Source organism: Numida meleagris, chromosome 8 (genome assembly GCF_002078875.1).
Source record: "Numida meleagris isolate 19003 breed g44 Domestic line chromosome 8, NumMel1.0, whole genome shotgun sequence".
In the NCBI taxonomy this organism is placed as follows: Eukaryota; Metazoa; Chordata; class Aves; order Galliformes; family Numididae; genus Numida; species Numida meleagris.
In genome coordinates this window covers 9,047,226-9,067,187 of record NC_034416.1, presented here as the reverse complement: position 1 = coordinate 9,067,187, position 19,962 = coordinate 9,047,226, and the positions used below count along the sequence as shown (strand labels likewise).

General features: G+C 39.4%; 1 protein-coding gene across 4 annotated transcripts in view; it reads right to left on the bottom strand.

Moving 5' to 3' along the window:
- The window catches only part of HDX (highly divergent homeobox), a 44,251-nt gene continuing 24,800 nt past the window's right edge, over positions 512-19,962 (bottom strand). For 3 of the 4 annotated variants that reach the window (XM_021406220.1, XM_021406218.1, XM_021406219.1), the window contains 5 exons: positions 17,920-18,127; positions 14,730-14,809; positions 11,536-11,619; positions 8,727-8,849; positions 512-7,718 (listed from right to left, as the gene is read on the bottom strand). In XM_021406220.1, the coding sequence (XP_021261895.1) occupies positions 7,593-7,718; positions 8,727-8,849; positions 11,536-11,619; positions 14,730-14,809; positions 17,920-18,127 (621 nt within the window). In that variant the 3' untranslated portion in view covers positions 512-7,592. Of the gene's footprint in view, positions 7,719-8,726; positions 8,850-11,535; positions 11,620-14,729; positions 14,810-15,059; positions 15,179-17,919; positions 18,128-19,962 lie in introns of those variants that run through there. The other variant, XR_002441561.1, reaches the window with a different exon arrangement.

Sequence of the window (19,962 nt, the reverse complement as noted above, 5' to 3'; positions counted from 1 at the left end):
GCACCCGCGGGCCGCAGCAGAACGGGTTCTGTTGTTGTCCTGCTTTCTAATCTGCTCTTATAAACACGGAAGACTGTGGAAGCAGCTGAGAATTATTATTATTATTTCAAATATACTAGATATAACCTAGCAATGTACGCAGCTAGTGACTGCACCGCTCCCCGGCTGTGTTGAACTTGCGCCTGTCACGACGTTACTCAGGTCGCAGCAGTAACCGGGCAGCGGTTTTAGCTTGGCAGGTTCCTGTCTCCTGATGATGCAGTGCTCACTGAGCTAGAGAAGCGCGCGCCTGCTCTGAAAAGAAACAGCATAAACCTCACTAGAGCAGCTCCTTACACAACTGGCACCGGCAAACAGACTCAATCTATTTGTTGGTGCCTCGTCGGGTCCTAACACATCGCTCCTCCCCGGCACAACACGCTTGTTACCGAGGAAGGAGGGAGGTGCCAGGAAGAGCAGCGCCCAGTTTCACACGCGTCGGTGTTAAGACAACGGACACAGGAACGCCATGTAGGAAAAGGAGTTAGTTCACCTTTATTTCATTTCACCAGAGTCCCAAACTTGACAGACGTAGAAAAATATCCTTGAGTCTAGTAGACAAATTTACCAACGCTAAATAGCCCTTTGCTCCGACCGCCTGGGCGCTCTAGATACATTTGAACAAGCATTACTTCATTTCTTCTTTCTTTTTCAGTAAAAGCATTTTTAACTATAAACAATAAGCTACAGAGAGAGGGCTGGTCCTAACCGAAGCATGCAAACCCTGGGATCTTCCAAAATGTAACAAAATAAAAATTAAGAAGCAAAAAATCTCGTCATACACTTGGAGGAGAAAACAATTTTGAACAATTTTAGGGAAAAATAATTAACCAAAGACAATTCAAAGCAAATCCCGTAAACTATCTGTGGATAAGTTAAAGTATCTATGGCACAACTCTTCACAAAAAAATTAAGGCAAAGACCAACATTTTATATAAAAATAGCTGAGCAGGCTTCTAAAGAAGGAAATGAGCATTTCTGTTAGTACAGAATTATAAATACCCTTATATATACTGAACAACAACAAGAAAAAAATCAGTATGAATGCATGGAATATTTCACTAGGCGTCCATCTCTCAAACCAGCCAAGATCCAGTGTCCTGGGCTGCATGGAGGTACAGCAGGTCAAGGTTGAGAGCAGTTTGTTTTTGCTACACGTACCGATACAAAGAATAGAGGTGCCATACAGATAGTGACGTGTCACACAGATTCATCAGTTCACTCGGGTTACGGGCCTTGGCAGACTGGCCCAGAAAGAAATCATCCTCGTTTTAAGATTGTTTTTTGTAGACTAACAAAAACATCTACGATACAGAATAATGTTTAAACTGTCAGAAGAAAAATTAAATTGAATTAATACCTTTTGTGCAAATAAAACAGAAATTGTCACGGCAGAAGATTCGTTACCGTTTCACAAATACAGCAGTTTGTTTGTTTGCCAAGATCACTTACAGATATCATTACTGAAGACATTTTAACTAATTTCCAATCCTAAAAACTACCAGTTTTGCAGCTGAACTATAATCTGTATTTGTACAGATGTCCAGAACTACGTGATCAATACAGTAAAACTTACACAAGTGAGCTCAAATCAAGTATTTTTATATGAATTACATTAATATTTTAGGTGAAAGTACCTTTGTAGGTGCTAATGTTACCGTGTTCTTTGTGCACACTGTAATTCTGCATACATGGACTCACGTACGCGCTCAGTAACTCTAGAACTCAGAGAACATCATTCTTGTCGGAGAGGAATATTTTTCCCGAACACAATGCAGCTGATTCTCCAGCGCTTTTATACGCTGTACTGCACAAAATCTGAGATAATGCAGACGCTCTTGTTGTCCGAGGTGCAGACATTTCTCCGTTTATTCTCATTCCCTTGGACAACCCCCAAGGCCTCTGCCGCAGCCACGCAGCTGCCCTGGCACTTGGTGCCTCTCTGCCGCCACAGCTCCCAGGGCGCGGCCGTTGCGCCAGCCTGCCCCCATCTTCTGTAGGCACAGATGGGACGGGGCAAATTACAGGGACTTGCTTCTTTTTAAGATTACATTTTGCTACCCCAAAACGGTCTGCGTTTACATGGGAGCTGTAGCTTGCCACTGACTCATTTTAACATCACACTTGCTTACAAGCAAATCAGAATGGTTCCTAGAGGTTTTTATACATAGGGTTATTAAAATATATATATTAGAAAATGAAGAGACACCGGAAACTAAAAGATGAGAGCGTTCTTACAAGATGTGGTACCTCAGAAAAAGTAAAATCCTATCCCTTCTCATTACATTGCTGAGACTCATTATCTGACTGACCCCTCTGATCAGTCCATCTACAGTGTACTAAGAAGCATCACATCAGTCACTCAGTACCAGATTATTTCTAAGTATAACATTCATTTCTTACAATAGCTGTACCAAAAACTTGTACGGCTGCAACAATTTACTGTATCATCCTTGAGCTTTAATATAAATATTTACTACCATTAACATATGCTAATCTTTTTTTCCAGATATCACATCTTTATTACTTCCCTGTCCATAGACCGAGACAAGTACATGAACAGTACCAAAACAAAAAACAAACTGAATGTTTCACACAACTAAAAAACAGGCACAAAATTGGAGAATGTGTGTTGGAAATAATTTATTGCCTATAAAAGCTTTTCCACTTTATTTTTTAATTCACATTTTCTGCGTGGTTTTAAAGGTGGTGTTACGTTTCAGAGGTAGCGTGTGTAAAACGAAATACAGAACTGGAAAAGATTTACTTCATTCAGTAATACAGTAAAACGTTCACCGGAACCAAAGCACTGACCTGAAATCCCTTTCCTTACAGAGACATTCTTAAGCATCTTTTATTGAAAATGAATGCTTATTTGTCTAAAAACAACACCCACCACCACAAGCCCGAGCTTCTGATTCTGCCCCTTTTACATCTGTTGTCTTCTGAGCCAAGTGTCAGGCACCCTCTTACGGAAACAAATACTCTTCAGTCAAGAGCAGAACCCTGTCCTACCACTGGAAGCGCTTTGTGGCACCGCCTGTTTGGTTTTGCTCACAACTGTTAGCATTTGGCCCATGCGCTAAAATATGAATTGGTTCATAAATCAAACTCCATAAAACAGCTTTTCTTAATAACCATCTCCTCTTTGACCAGGCATCTGACAACTGATGAACTTATTGTTAGGATGATTTGGGGCAAAAAAGGCGGAGTCCTGAAATGAAGGCTGGACAGGCAGCTGCCAGTCCCTCCAACGCATAAAGCAGCCTCCTCATTCCCAGCTGAGCCGAAGGATCTGGGCAGCAGGACTGGAGGTAGTAAATTAAGCTTTTGGTTGCAACATTACAAATTGCTAATTCTTCATGTTTCAGATATTCTGTGTGCTATTCCATTTATGCATATTATTTTTGTCTTCTATCACTATCCTGAGACCAACAGTCAGCTACGACTACAGTACCTCTGGAAAAGTTAGTGCTGTGCATTATCATCTTGAATGTCACCAACAGGGCAGTGCAGCAGAGACCTCAAATCAGATAGCTGATGAACTCTGAGCAGTAATTTCCACAATAAAGATGCTCATGATATGGTCGATTTGTCCTATCATTTCAACTCTGTAACGACAACAGTAGATATTGCTGCCTCTGTTTGGAGAGGAGACCTGATGAGCTGCTTCCCGAGTTCAGAAGATGAAGCTGTAAGTTAATACATTCCTTTTCTTTTACTCAGAGGACTGCAAAGCCCATGATCTGCTTGTCATTTTCAGACTTTTTATTGCCTTAGCAAAAAAGAAATACTTGGAAAGATTAAAGTGCAGTGCTGCTTCAAGAACCAGGTACTCAAGGAAATTGACACTTGTATAGTACATCTGTTCACGTACTTTTAAACCTGCCAAAATTTACCTATTAGAATATTTACTATTACTCATTCCTGCTAGACCTATAGACTTGACAGAAGCATCATCTGCAGGGAAATGAAAAGAGGCATAGCTTCAGGAAACAGCTTTCTGAAGTATACGCAAGCTTGCTAGCATCAAAGAATTTCAGTGCTCCCTAAGGAAGGGAGAGCGTCCCGTTTCTGTTTTAAAGTGTCTGTTCTGAACTACCTTCTTCCACTTTGGCTTCTTCAGAAAGACATACTTAATCATTCATATTCCTACAGATGCATTAGGCATAAATAACGCCTGCAAAGTCATCTTCCATGGACAAAGCAAATGAGAGCCTTAGCAGAAAGATGCTGAGAACATCAATTCACGGCATGGCTGCTGCTGTCATTATTCAAGTTACAGATCCACATCAGTGAGATAGCAAAGAGAGGCTTATTTCTTTCATTATGACACAACACAGTATTAGCTTTTTTTGTCAGGTATTTTCCATACAAATGTGTGTTCTGTGGTCATCCTCTGATCAGAGGAGGTGAACACAAACCAAAACCCTAAGCAAGACCTGGACCCAGACAGATATCACCTATAATTTTCCATCTTCTAAAGCACCTTCAGAGCAGAAATGAGTATCCTGGTGACCCCATACTAGAATTTGATGCTCATCAGCACAACTGCTAAGACAAAGTTGGCCAGGAAAACAGATGGCAACAATGTCAAACTCCCTCACACTGTTCTAAGGCCCAATTAGATGCAGGTATCTGGATTTGGATGTAATCTGAGTAGAACATTTGAGTAGAAAATTAAGTTGTCTGTCAGGGACACAGACAAAGAAAAACAAAATCCTAAATCACAAAGCCATAAAGCATGTGTGGTGCCAGTCTGATCCGCAAGACTTAGATATGTATTTTCCATCATTCTCAAGGATCATTATGTTTTATGCTACAGAATCTCCTAAGCAAGTGTGTAGCCTTTCGGCCACTGTACTGAAAAACTATTGCTGCTGCAATATTAACCCGAACAAACAGCTGTACAGTACTATCCCGTGTATCCTATTTTGCTATACAGGAATATCATATACACACCTTCTTTCTGAATCGCTGTAATATTGTCAAATGTTTCAGGGTATGAAAACAGGAATACTGTACAATGCTTTGGCTTGTCACCATGCAGAAGAGAACCATAGAACAACATGCCCAGAGGCACGATGTGGGTGCAGACTGCAGCTAGAGCTCTAGCTGAGCTTCCTAAAGAGGAGTTCCAGTTCCTTTAGCAAAGGGACTTGCAAAAGTGCTTGAATCTGACAATAGTTCATTCAAAATTCCTTCAACTTGTTTGGCACATGAAATAAAAGCAAGTCAGAGCAAATGAGAGTTATTATCAATTACAATTTGCTTGTATGAAAGTGGATAATGAAACTGACTGTGAAATCAAGTCTATCCTGCCCTTTGTATGGGGCATTTAAGCAAAAGCAGCAGGAAAATTGGGTCCATATAGTGGTAAATCACAGTTGGTTGGGTTTGTTTTTTGTTTTTTTTTTGTTTGTTTTTTTTTTAATTTCAGCAAAGCTTACAGAGGTTTCATTGTCAGTGGCACAAATTTCCTATCTAGAGAGAACAGTAACAGAGAGTATTGTTAACTCAGTATAGAAAACCCTTCATAAAAGATTTTTTCCAGAGTGAGCAGAATTACAGTTGAGCTCTTCCTTACATTTGAAGGCTAGTACTGTGATCTCTGCTCACAAACCTTAATTACTTTTAAGTTGGTGGTCATTTCAGCAGGCATGTAAAATAATGCTCCTCCTTTGAGTAGTCTATCAGTGTGCATCTACCAGCCAGGGTGTGGTATTTCAGCAGTTAATATCTTAACTCAAATGCAGGCCTAACAGCTTCCTTTTGTGGGGTTACTCTGTAAGAGGTTTTTTGAGGACTGAATACTAACTGAATTGTATAGCAGTCCGAATTTCAGAACTGTGAAACCTTTTTTTTTAAAAAAAAAAAAAGAAAAAAGAAAAAGAAATAAAAACCCAATGTTTAAAACTTCTACTATCCTTTATGCAACTGGCACTTAGCAAGATTGTTAAAAATCCCCCATGACCGAGTACAACACAGAAACAGGAACAACAACAACAAAAAAAAGCAGAGCTCAGTACAGATCCTACAAATACAAAATCTGCAGGAGTGATTAGGGAGGACCAGACTGAGAAACCCTGAAATCATTAGTGAGTTAATCCCAGTGTTAAAGAAAAAAATGTTTTGGGTCATCCCCTACCTGCCACCACTCCTGAATCTTCTGGCCCACACCTGGTACCTACGCTGAAATTAATGGGATTACTTACTGCACTGCATGAACAGGGACTCACCAGACTGTATTATTACTTGGTGTAAAATTGAAAGATTGGGCTTTTTTTTTTTTTTTTTTTTTTTTTTTTTTTTTTTTTACAAACTGTGAAGGTAGGTTTCAAAAATGCCTGCTGAGGAATATTCAGATTAGAAGATACAGAGCATTAATAACGTGGGCATGCACCCACAAACCCTATTAAATTCATCTGAATGTGTCTGCACATCCATTTATTCAGACGAGGAAAGGGATTCAATGCGACCAGCAGCTGGGAAAGCAGAAACTCATTTCAGTCACTGCCTGCAATCAAGCTCACAGTTAAAAATGGCAACTGTGACATGGCAGAGCCAAAAAATTTGTCAGACACGGCTACTTCAAAACCAGGTCACATGTAGAAAGTCTGTAACGCTCAATTCCAAACACTTAAATGCCTTTCAGGGCATAATGGATTTAAGAGAGTGTCTTGATAAAAGGGAGTAAGGTTTGCTGAAGTCTATATAAATGGTACTTAATGAACAGAACTTCAGCACTGCATCTCAACAAACAAAAAAATGTAACTACATTCATAGAATCATAAACCCCCAATAGCAGTGTAAACCTGTCTAACCCATTGCTGTTGGGAGAGTACCAGAAAAAGTCACACAGTGCAGCTACCGGGTCTCCCACGTGATCTCACTGGTGGATCGCTTACAGACTGATTCTGTACATCAACCATTTAGTGATGATTCAAATTATTCAGCTAGCATTTCAAAGTGTTTTCAACTGTTTTGGTCACAAAACATTATGATTAAACAATCTGAAGTCATATGATGAAAAACACCTCAGTTTAATTTCAGATTTGCAAAGAGTTCAAGCACAACTCAAAAAAGCTCATTATTCTATTTGGGTTCTCAATTTTCAGTCCACCTACCTGAGTCAAAATGAGGAAAACAATTAAAACCAGGAATAGTGAGCAAGCAACTCTGAAAAATTAGCTGTTTGTCTAACAGGACATTTGTTTTCCACTCTTGGATCCCTGCTCAAAACATCTTTGCTACAGAGCAAGTGTTATTCCGGAAAGTCAGAAGTTATCCTAATCAAGGCCAAACTGCTAAAAGTGAAACATTTCCTCACACAGTTCTTTCATTTAGCAAAAACAACACTCAACATTTCTTGACATTGCGAACTGCAGCCATTCTGTACTACAGTCAGTCTTCAGGGAAGTCTACTTCACCTTGGGCTTTCCTTTTTTGGGTTGAAGAACACTGTATAGCAAAATGCTGTTCTCTGGAAACCTACACATTACGTGGGGTTTCTTTCTGTCAATTAGAAATAATTAAAAAAAAATGAAGTAAAATCACAAACTGTCTGAGGCATTTTTCTCCGATAAAGACGACAAGCTGAATGAGGTATCATCAGGCTCTGGTGATGTGTGATTGAAATCCATTTCTTCTAATTCAGGAGGTAAGTCTGAGAGCAGTGCCTGTAATTAAAAGAAGCATTAAAAGAAGAATGCAGTATTAGGTTTATCTTTTATATCAGCAATTAAAGATAATTTAAACATATAGTTAAAAAACAACAACAACAAAACTTTGTTGAGCTTTTTGGTCAGTGTTTGTATAGGATGGATTAAAAACAAACTAAACTCCCATGGATCAGTACTGATAGATATTGAGAAGAAAAACATCGACCAAGATGATGCATGTTAGACCAGCAGTTAATTTGGAAACACCTCAAAACATTTTTCCCCAGACTGGATGAAATCAAATGATGTACATCCATTTCTTTTATTCAGTCATTGTGAACATGCAAAAGCTTTACTCTATCTACAGTTGTGCTACACAGTGGACGTGCAAAGACAGAACCAGACGCTGCACACAGGGACATTACAGTTACATTATTTATCTCTAAAGATTTCAAGTTCATTTTTCTTAAAATTTAGTTCACGTGGTTTTATGAAAAAATTATAGAACAACCAGGAGCCAAAATTTATTTTGGAAGTAAAAGCGTTCTAAGCTTTTTTCTTGCAAGTTATAGTTCCTATTTTTACAAATGAAAGACTGCAGACTCTAAAGGTGAAAGGAAAAAAGAGGGGCAACAAATCTGTTCAGAAAGACCCCAGATACAGGACATGATCTGGCCAAGTACTCGAAGAAATGCTGTGCTTTAATACAGTGTGGTAAAACTGAAGCCTGGCTTTTTTTCCCAGATCCATCTTGGACCTCACAACAGACAAATCCAACTCACTCAGTGCACGCTGTTGCACTGCTTGCCCTTTGGTACAAGTAACACTTTCTAATGTCATTGCTCATCTACATTGTGAGATCTTTGTTTTATTTAACGTTTAACTTTTCTTTATCTGCAAGATGTTCTGCACAGCACTGCCCCTAATCATAAATTGAACTTCTAGGCACTACAGAATAAAAATAAGGAAATGACAGAACACAACATGACAAATACCCCCATCATTAAAATCTGCTTTGACACTCACCTGCTGCTGTTCTTTGTCATCTGATTTAATAGCAAGTATCAAACTCCGCGTAAACGTCTGCAGTTCAAAATACTTCTGTTTGTGATTCTCCAACTCATTTTCAATGAATCTGACTTCTTCATTCTGAGGGGGAAAATTGCATAAAGTTCTGCAAGTAATAGATCGTACTGCATCGCTTTAATACATACTTGTACTTAAAACTTCTTTTGTGAAAATAAGTGAAACCACATGTTACGATTCCTGCCAAAACCACTACTAAGGCAAAAAATTCTACAATTGTAGAATTCTTCAACGTAGCATGTAGACACACTGGGTACAAACAGAGGTTTCTGATGGACCACCAGGAGCATCACTCTAAACCTACAAACATGAGCTATCTCCTTTCTCATTATCCTCCAAAAGAGGCCTGGAATGGCCAGTCACGTTCCACACAGACAAGGCATTTCAAAATTGCTGCTATCATTAAAAAATTAATGATGTGAGCCAAAGTACATAAACTTCTTAAGGGAAGCACTTCTTATAAAGTAAGGATGATCTCTAATTCGATCTTGAAATAAAGAAAAATGGATCCTAGGTCTCTTCCCAGAAGAGATGATCTTGAAAAGGCAGGCTGACCTATGACATGGAGCGACAAGTCACTTCCATTATTACAGCAGGAGGTCTGAAACTAAGGCCAGGGAAACTAACTTGAGAATTCCTCAAAGTTACCAAAATTAAAATATAGCATCCTTAGGACAGCCAAATCTGCCATGTGTCACGGAGCAGCAGCTTACCAACCTCCTGGGATCTCTCTGAATAAATCAGAATGTATTTACAAAAATGGAGAAATATTAGTAACCTCTATACAGTGAATAAAAAGACATTTCATAGAGTCATAGACCCAGGAGTTGGAAGGTTTTTCCAACCTTTGTATAAATACATGTCACTGTACGTGCTAATCACTTCCTTAATACAGAAATAACAAACATCTTGATTAAAAATTCAGACATACTTCAGTTTATTTCAAGTAGCTCTTCTCCCTTAAATTTACCAGCTGACTGGTATGTAAGACCCAAACGCTAAATCTGCCTATTGATCAGTGTAAAGCTAAAATCAATTTTCTCTGGTTATTAACCTTTGGAAAGATCATGTAACCTAAATATGCAGTTCACTTTTAAGAAACAAAGTCACTGTGCATTTTCGCAAAAGATATCTGCATGGTGGCACCAAATGCACATCCTCCGTAAGATAATAAAGAAAAAAAATACCCATTAAAATTATTATCGTGTACAATTAAAATTATACATGATACACACAAAGTAAGCAGTTAGGCTCACAAATACTTCACGGTAAGTGCTGCATTTACCAGGGGATATCAGAGACAAGAAAATGGAAGATAACAATTAGAAACAGACAACTTTGAGTAAACTCTAAGCTGAAGTTTATGAAGATTGTTCCATGGTAAATTGTGTTCTCGCATACTTCACATCCTGTTGCACAAGACGTCACCTGTAATCCGCAGCCTAGCCTACCTGTAAGCCTAAAACCCTGCTACAGAGCACAAAACTGGAAGAAAGAACAGAAGGGAAAAGGGAAAAACCCCCAGTGAATGCCTTAAGAAGTACTTGCAAATGTATTATGGTAATCTAGATTCAAGATTCCGGTATGAAGCCATTTTATATAGGTCTCTTGTTCCAATAACATAATTAGAGTTTTTGGACAGAAGACCAGATACCATAGCAGAAATTCCCTTTTGAAAATGAATGAAAGAGAATTAAAAAAAAAAAAGCACCACCCTTATTAGGCAGCCACATGACTAATTAGGTTGGCAGTGGTGCACATAAAACGTTCCTTGCTGGCTGGTTTTGATGGCAGCAAATAGTTACATAAGCAAACTTCAGTTTGGGGGCTTACATAAGAAAATCAGCTTAATGTATTTCTTTTAGATGGAAACTTATAAGATTCTTATGTAGCAGTGGATTTTGGCCAGCCAAAGATGGAATTCAGATTTATGCACAAAATACATAGCCACAAAGACTAATCACTTATGTCAAACAACAAAGCAACAAACAAGACTCTGTAGGGCATGCTGTCACAACAAGCCTTTCAGTTTGGTGACAGGTGACATTATGAAAAGGTCATTCCCTATCCATATTCATTCTGTACTGCCCTTACCAGGAAAACACTGCTTGAGGGAGTAATTTTTGTTCCGAATAGATGATCTATTCATTATTTTGGTAACTGATTATCATTAGAAGAGCATACCTGTTTCTAACTAAAAAAAAATTAGCTACTTGCATAAAAATGTGCTAAATACACAATACAGAGCTGCGGCAACTTGTATGAGAGCTGTAACAAATGTAACCTTTACCATCTGGGAGAAGACAGCAGCTGTCAGATATCCAACTGATTTTCCTCCAATCCACAACTACTGCTTACAGACAAGTTCTGCACTACATTGTTAGAATGATTTATTTCTCAGTTCCTCCATTTTATTAGAAGAGTTCAGCTGTTACGTCCCTTTCCAGAGCTGGCAGCATCATGCTGCATTTTAAATCACGCTGTAGCACTCCAAAGAACAATTCTGGCACGGAACGATGAAGTTTTGTTTCAGATACTACATACATTTGTTTTGGGACACGTGGTGGGAGCTGCAGATGGCTACAGCTAGAGTAACATAGCTCCCCTGTAGAAATGGAACTTTTCCTGCTTCCCTCTGCACTGAAATATGGGTGAACTTACTTTAAGTGGGATGAGGAGATGTGACCGAACGGATGATGTGTGGCACTATGACTTCCCTGCTTAACACCTCACAGTCTGAATTACTCACCTTGTAATCCAAAAGAGAGCTCATTTGATCCACTTCAGAATTACTTATCATATCGCTTTCTTCATCATCTATAATTTCTATTTTCTGAAACAGAAGTAAATGGTTCATTCCATATATGCAAATATTTGTCTTAAAATACATTAGACAAACAATCCTATCTCAGACTGACATGACAGGGTGAGGGGAAGAGGACTTGGTGCTTGCTCATGAACAATTTGGAAGTGTGGAGCACCCATTAGGTGGCAATCATGCACCTCAGCCACGGGCTCCAGGAGGAAACCCAGTTGAAACTACTCAAGAGCTGCTGCCATGGTGACTCAGGCTGTTTACATGTCACCATGCTTTTGGCATTAAATTGCACACCGCATCTCATTACAGCCCACAAAAGCCTGCATTTTATTCCATCAGCTGCTCATTGAAGACTTCCTAGAGAGCAAAGATTATCACAGTTTATTCCTCTGGAGCAAAAAAGACATTACAGCAAGTGACAAGCAAGTCCTAACTGACCTACTTCTTGCCTAAGGACCTGAGGAGGTCCTTTGGCCTACTTTGGTCATAGTGCAAGTCAAATGCCCTAAAATGCGTATGAAGACAGTTCTAATTCCATACCCATGGACATTTTCCCCTTAATTCATAACAATTCTTGGATGTTTTTTATATTGAGTTTCTAAAGATATCTAAAGTTAAATGTTTAAGGCCAACTTTAATGCTGCTTAAGACTTAGAAATACCATATAACTGTATCACAAATTTTAAATATATTAACTTCCACGCAGTGTGTTTTTCTTCCTAACAGAAAGCCTTCTTACACAAGAAAATCAACTTAAAATGTTATTTCTATAGGAGAATATACAGAATTTAGATGTCTTTAGTACACCTTTGACATTTCTTTAATTAACATCTAAGTTAGATCTCAAACAGCTGGAATTAATTTGAATTAAACAACAATAAGAGACTGGCACTTCTACCCAGGAATTCAGAAGGATAACTGCTCAGATAAAACCAGAAATTTCGTTCTACTTTTGAGAGGGAAGCAGTGGTCAGGCAAGAAGAGGATGTTTTGTTTACTTGTTTTTACTATTTTTCACTGTTTTGGCAGTTGAAAGTGTATAACAGTGTGGGGGGAGACTTAACAACAAAGAGCTCAACAGACTCTGGTAGATCTTATCTCTCTGAGGCCTCCGGAGTCTGGAGACAGGGCTAAGGTGTAAACAGAATACTCTTTAGTATGCACAGCTAATGTGGTCACTTCTGGGACAGTTAAGCAGCCCTTTGTTTGTTATCTACGTTGTTGTGAAGAACCTAAGGACAATTAACCGTGAGTGGATTTACTGCTTACGAGTGAAGGATATAAGGTGTGTGTAAAACACAATAAAGAAAACTTGCTATTCTGATGCCACACTGACTGAGGGAATTCTGTAACGGGACCAAGCGCCGACATAAGAGACTGCATATAACAGGTTAAAGTGGTTTTATTCCATTATTTAGTATGCTATGTAATACAGTGTAGGCAAGGACTCTCACTGACACAATAGACTCTAATGGTTGGTTCTTGAGCTGTTATTTTAGAGGAGGAGCATGTGTGTGTGCCTTCTTCCCTCCTCCTGCAGACCAGCCATCAGAAACTTCCTTCTAATCCCCACTGAGATGTCCATAAGGAGTGGCTATGACTCTCACTACCCAAAAACATGTGTCACAGGGAGGGAGGGGAAACCACATTTTCTGTCCTTCGGTGTCTGACAACCCAGCTGAAGTGACAGCACTTCAAAGGCTTAATGCCACAAAGAGATGCTGCTGTATCATACACTGAGCAACACTGTGATCTACATATTTTTGGGTTTAGACTCAGCTTGAGGAAAAAATTTCTAAATAAATGTCAAACATTCACACTATCTTTCTTATAATTATACATTTTAAGATAGCAGGGGAAAGAATGGATTCGAATTTCAAATAAGAAAAAGTGTTACGCAAAGTCCAAGTGCAACTACAACAGCGCACACATTTTAAGAATTGTTACAGTGCTACCAGAACAGAGCATGAAAAAAAAAAACAGTCATCTTTTCCTCCCCCCTTCTCCCTTATCAAATTATATAATGCTGGAGTTTAGGTGGAGAACTGAGGCTCTTGGACATCCCCTTTGCAAACCTTTTACCTTTGTCATTTTACATTCTGCATCTCCATGGCAAACACATCAGCGTGAGTGATTATATCTAAGGTCACAGCAGGCTGCTACGGTAAACAGAAAGGAAAAAGGAGCTGCTTCTATTCAGGCAAGCCACAGAACATACAGCCCTGGGATTTTTTTTTATCCAAAAGCTGACCATATACGAACAAAAGAAATAAAAAAGAAATAAAATGTTCTCTTCTTCACATATATCTACCTATAGAGGAAAGAGAATCTCCTGTTCATTAGCCCTTCAGCTTTTGTGTGATTAATGTAAAAACAAATGTTCTAATCGTGTTCTGAGCTGTAGCCTCTGGCTGCAATGGCTGTAACTGGGACCTGTTCACTCTCCAGATATCTTTTTAAGATAAAAATCACCCTACCACTTGGGGTCTTCTCTTCCTCCTCTCCTTTCTTCTAATCTGAGAGAAGGCAGGCTAAACAAAGGGACATACTGCATTACTTGCCATGACTCCTCCCTCTGTCCTTCCTTCCTTGTCTCACCACAGTCAATTAAGAACAGCAAGAACTGTGTTTGACTTAAAGTGAATGCAAGTGAGAAAACAACAATCATCTAAATAATGTCCTATTGAGATTAAGGGAATGAAGAGCACATACCAGCCTAGACTGATCTCACAGATTCAAGGCCAGGTATGAAGAGGAAGCACTAACAATACCTGACTTCCTTAAATCTACAGAAATCCACTTTCAATTTTTACTTTTAATTCTCTCTGTTTTAATACACTATGTACTAATAGAGCACTACCCAAGCATTGTGCTTTGCACTACAGGAAAAGAACACTGCACTGTTACGGTATGGAAAAATCTCTAGTATTCAATTTCTACTGAATGTGCATAGTTGTCTCTACTGGAACTTTTAGAACAGTTTCTTTCAGCACTCAAACAATAAGAAAAGACACTCACAGAAGCCAACTGAAGTTTTTACCTAGTAAAGAACATGGTGTTGGACAACAACTTCAACATTAGACATGAAGGAGGTCATATCGGTGGAAAAGGACAGATGTACATACCACATTATCGGCAGATACTGGATTCCGGTCATCATCTTTGTGATGAATTTCTTCATTTTGAAGAGCTTCATTTGTCTCTTCTGCAAAAATAAATTGAGTTTTTCAGATTTCACTCAAATTTTATGCTTAAGGAATATTAGTTGTCCCTACGACTAAATACGTCACATCTACTAGATACAAAAAATGAGAATCATTATCAGAAGCTAGACAAAAAATAATACTCTATGTCTCATTAAACAAGACATCATTGCACAAGTATCTCAGGCCAAAGTCATGCCAATTGCTAGTTGAAAAGACAGAAAAAATATCAGTTACTCTCTTGCAACGTACCAAAACGTTCCTAGTTTTAGGTTCAGGTTGGAATATTCAAAGGTGATGAAGTGTTTCACACGTCAGAGGTGCCCAGAACTTTTTTTTAAGGAATTAATACATGAAAAATCCAGCATGCCCTGTAATTATAGGGTACATATCAGAATCCTCCTACTTGCAGGCACTGGCTACTTTTGAACAGAAAAGCGATCAAGTAGATTATTTCCTTCTTGCATGGCAAACTGTGTATTTCTAATAGATCTAGGCTGGTCTGCTGTATGTACAAGCAAAGCGCATGCTGAAAACAGGGCGAATCTTATCCTTAGATCTCAACCACAAGCACTAGATGATTCCATTAGCCCTGACTATGGCTAGAGAAAGATAAGATATTCATTCCTACGATTAAGTACGTTTCTCAGATTTACTTTAATTCTCCACATTTAATATAAAGACCTGAAGAAAGTGGTTTACAGAAACAGCAAATAAATAAGCAGACAGAGACAAGAGTGCTCTGGTAAGAAACCTGAGTGAGGTCATTAACAGTGAGGCCACTGATGGAAACACACGGCACCAGGTGCCCGTGCAGCCACTGCCGTGGGCAGCCCAGCACCCGCAGCACAAGAGAGGAGGTAGAGGGGCAGCAGTGGGACAAGGCGTGTCTCTTCCAAGCACACAGAGCAGCAACACCATTTAACAACAGGATTTAAGTGGAGACTACCAACGCTTGCAGAGAAAGGATAATATTTAGGCCAGGCCAGAGGGAGACAGTTATTGTTTTGAATAGCCTTTCTGCCAGTAAATTTCTCTAAACTGAACAAATTTTAAATTCAAATAATCTGCCACTGGCCACACTTCAGAGGAAAATTTCTGCTAAAACAAAAGTGGTTCCAAATGGGAAAAGCGTGAGGCAGGGAGCAATCGCCACCCACTTTGTGCTGCTCACAGGGACCCCAGCAGCACAGAGCTCCCCTCGCTCCGCAGCCTGCAGCCTCATTCCCCCAGTGAATCCAATTCTCTGCAGCACTTTAAAGTCTTTAAATATTCATTCTCAGCTAATGTAAACTGGTAGAAGACAATGGTCTCCACGTTCCATTCATTTACACAAACTATGGATTCAATTAATGTAACTTCAAAAAAGGCAAGGCACTGAGTACCTTAATGCTTAATTTTGGAGAGTATAGCCTTCTGTTTTCTTTCTTGTCCCTTTTTAATATTTACACAGCACTTTTTAAAAGCTAATGCCAACACTTTCACTCTAATTAGGCAATTTAAAATATCCTTTAAGAGTTATGGTTTTTTGTTTGTTTTGTTGTTAATTAGGACTGAGAGTTATATTAAAACAATCACATCTGTGGCTGAACAGCGTACATGATGATCAGCGTGAGTAGTTCCAAGAAGTTCCTAGTAAACAGAGCTGCAGCAGTAAAACCTACTGGTTGGAACTGTAGAAGCCAACAGAAACAATTCTCCTGGGAGAATGGAAGAGGGATTCCTGGATGCGATGCAAATCCCACAGATTTCTGGTACTTCCTTACACTTTGGCTATACTCATGTACTCACAGTCTTACACTCTGTTGTAAGAAAGCCTCATTCAATACACGCGATGTTATTTTTCACTTTAAGCTGCAGAGAACTCAGATTCTTCCCCTGGCACCACTTTCTTCCAAACAGATCTGACTAAATCAGTGCTTTCTACACCTCAGGCAAATCAAGGACTCTGATTCTGCATCTCACTTGGCTTTCAGTCATTTGACCCATTTCTTTATCATCTTATTCTCTTTACAGTAAGATATGACAAAGCTATCTCAAATTCATTCCCAGCAGTTCTCCATTTTTCTAGTTCTTTCCTTTAAATTGTTCAGACAAAATGACAAGATCAAGTCTGGCATATTAAACTGAAATAGCATGCACTCGATCAGACTTTCTTTCAGTTTAGACAGCAAAGGTTTTATTGATCTCTTCTAATCGGAAGCACTGGGAGCAATTAGTCAAGGTTGCAAAGCTGGCGAAAGGAGCAGAGTGGCAGTTCATGCCCTCAGCCCAGAGCACGAGTGTACAGGAGGGGAAGGCAGAGGTTTGTCCCACGTGGTCAGATGGTTCTGTGAGGCGCAGTGAAAGGGAATTAAGTTCGAGACACTTATCACTCCAGAGCACGGAATTCACTGTGAACAAACACGCACCCTGTAGGTGCAGTTCTAAGGCTTCCTGAACAGTCCCCAGCTACTTACTTTGATCTTCCCTGCAGATTTGTATCAGCCTGTCAAAGCGCATACACACACCTGAGACAGCTTAATGACACAAGTTCTGCCGTGCTCTGACACAGTCTGAAGCTCTTTTAGCTCAAGACAGAGTTTGAGCTGATGTATTTTCTGAACTCATCATTTTGAGTTTATTGTGGAAACGATAACCGCATAGTTCTGGTCACTTCCAAGCTAGCAGCTTCACACGCATCAGTGCTTCTTTAGCCAAGAATTGTTGATGTGACCCTAACAGGAATCGATGTTCAAGTTGGCTGAGTAGAACTGTTAAGTTACCAGAGAGCGCTGGTGAAAACTCAGCTTCCTGGGGAAATGAGACTGATCCACTTGTACTGTCTGTTCATCTCTCAGTTGCACGAGCAAACTGTGAACTTGTTAATTAACTTCTGAGGACTCTGGCAGAAAAAGAATCTTATGACAAAAAGTTTCTGCCAGCTTTGTGATAAAAATACTGACAACATTCACAGAGAGGTAAGAGACCAAATAGTACCGTCAGTATAGACAACTTGCAGCTGTTAGACACTCTTTCAGACATTTTTGAATGTGTACAACAGAGAACCCAAAGCATGCACACAGTACAAAATTAAAAATACATGCACAGTGGTAACTGCATTTTTAAATACCTTGTGAGCTTTCTTCAGATAAGCAGATTGATACTTCATCATTCCTGTCATTATCATCCCCCACTTCAGTAGCAGTTTCCTCTCCTGGATTAAGTGCTGATTTAGAAACAAATTCAGATTGATCAGAGAAGTCAGCAGGACCTCCTCTAGGGGGTGGGACCTCAATCCCCATTAAACGATATTTCCGTCTTCGATTCCCAATCCACGTCTTGCAAGAGAAATAAACATGAATTATAACAGAAACTATAACAAAAGCAACAGACCCACAACCAAGTGAAATTAGCACATCTGTACTCTAAGTACGGGAGTATGGCCAGCAATCCAAGGGAGGTGACTATTCCCCTGTATTTGGCCTTCATGACACTGCTTCCTGGAGTACTGTGTTCAGTTTTAGTCCTTGATACAAGGGTAAAGAAAGAAAAGTGCAGAGCAAAAGGAACAGAGGCAACAGCTGCAAGTCACAGCAAGGAAAACTCCCAGTAGAACTGAGAAATAAGAAAACAGATGCTTTACAGTGACGGCAGTTAAGCAGTGGAATGGTTTGTCCACAGGAGTTTTGGAATCTCCAGCCTTGTAGGTACTCAACATCTCACTGGACAAAGCCCTGACCTAACTGTGAAGCCAGTTGTGCTCTGAATAAAGAGTAGGACTAGGTGATCTTGTAAGGTCCATCCCTCCCTAAATTATTATATCAAATCAACATATGATCTTTTATTCAAGTTCTCTTGCTCCACAACTTCTAATGTGACCAAACCATCCAGTGACCCGAATGGTCCACCTGTTCCAAGATTTCCTACAGCACAGAAGAAAATGTTCAAGATGGTAACTTTACATCACACCACTTTGATACGGGAGCAAACTTTGTAAAGTAAGTGAAGTAAGCTCAAAGCAATATTATCTTTCCCTCCTCTTTAGTTGAAGGATGAGCCTTTAGGAAAAGAAATTATGGAGCTTCATAACTGTTAATTGACTTGCTTTCTCTTATAAATTCTAAAGAAAAATGATGCTAAAATTATTAAAGACTCAAAGAAGAGTTTAATGTGATGTAGTAAGAATTGTCGGCAACTCTTTACATCTGAAATCTCTTCCTTTCCTTGCATTACTCAAGCTTTTGAGTTCTCACCCATTTCAGTTCCACTTATCAGCTCTTGTTCACAGACACTTTGTTCCATCAAAGTCAATTTTTCACTGGCATCCAAAAACCCTTCTCAGAGCCTGGAATCAGTTTCTTTGCCTCATCAAAACTCCTAGTCTTCCTGCCCTGGCCCTCCTCCTCCTTCCACACCCTTCGTAAGATGACAGGAACGGTGCTGCCAGCACTGGAAGCACATCCATCGTCACTCTAGGACCTGACCACACACTGGCCCAGGACGGCTAACAGCGGAAGTGGGCCATGTAAGCTATAATCATACAGAGCATGCTTGATTACTGCAGTGATTAGGTATGTACAATGTGGTCAACAGCGGGTTTTGAAGCATGGTTAGTGCTGGAATTTCTGGATTGCTAAAAAACAAGCATACCTCTAGAAAGCACACGTAATTGCTATTTTTGAAAGCATGTGAACAGGGCATGGAAAATGTGCATTGCTTCCATAAAACATATGCTCCAGAGTTTGCCAAACACATTAGAATGTTACAGGAATTTTTTCTTTAAAGATACATGAAGCAACATTACTATGGCCTTATTTTGGAAATAATTGCATTGTTCCTTCTTCCCAACCCACTTTGTTTAACTACTGTTCCAACGTGTAGCATGAAAAAGATTAGTAAAAAACTTACTGCTTATAATACCTGGGTTATCAAATAGAAAAGTTAAGAAATATGAACTACAATCCTGACTATTATAGTTTCATGTTGTGCCAGCCTTGGGAAAAAATAAAATACAATACATTAAGCTGCAACTCTAAGTAGGTAGAGGATGGCATGGTTAACACTGGTCTACTGCTACTTGCTTTCCCAGCTCTAATTTTTCTCAGTGACAAATGCAAAACAGGTACGAAAAAGCTAACTAAAGATTTTTGTACAATATATTAGCATCTGGGGT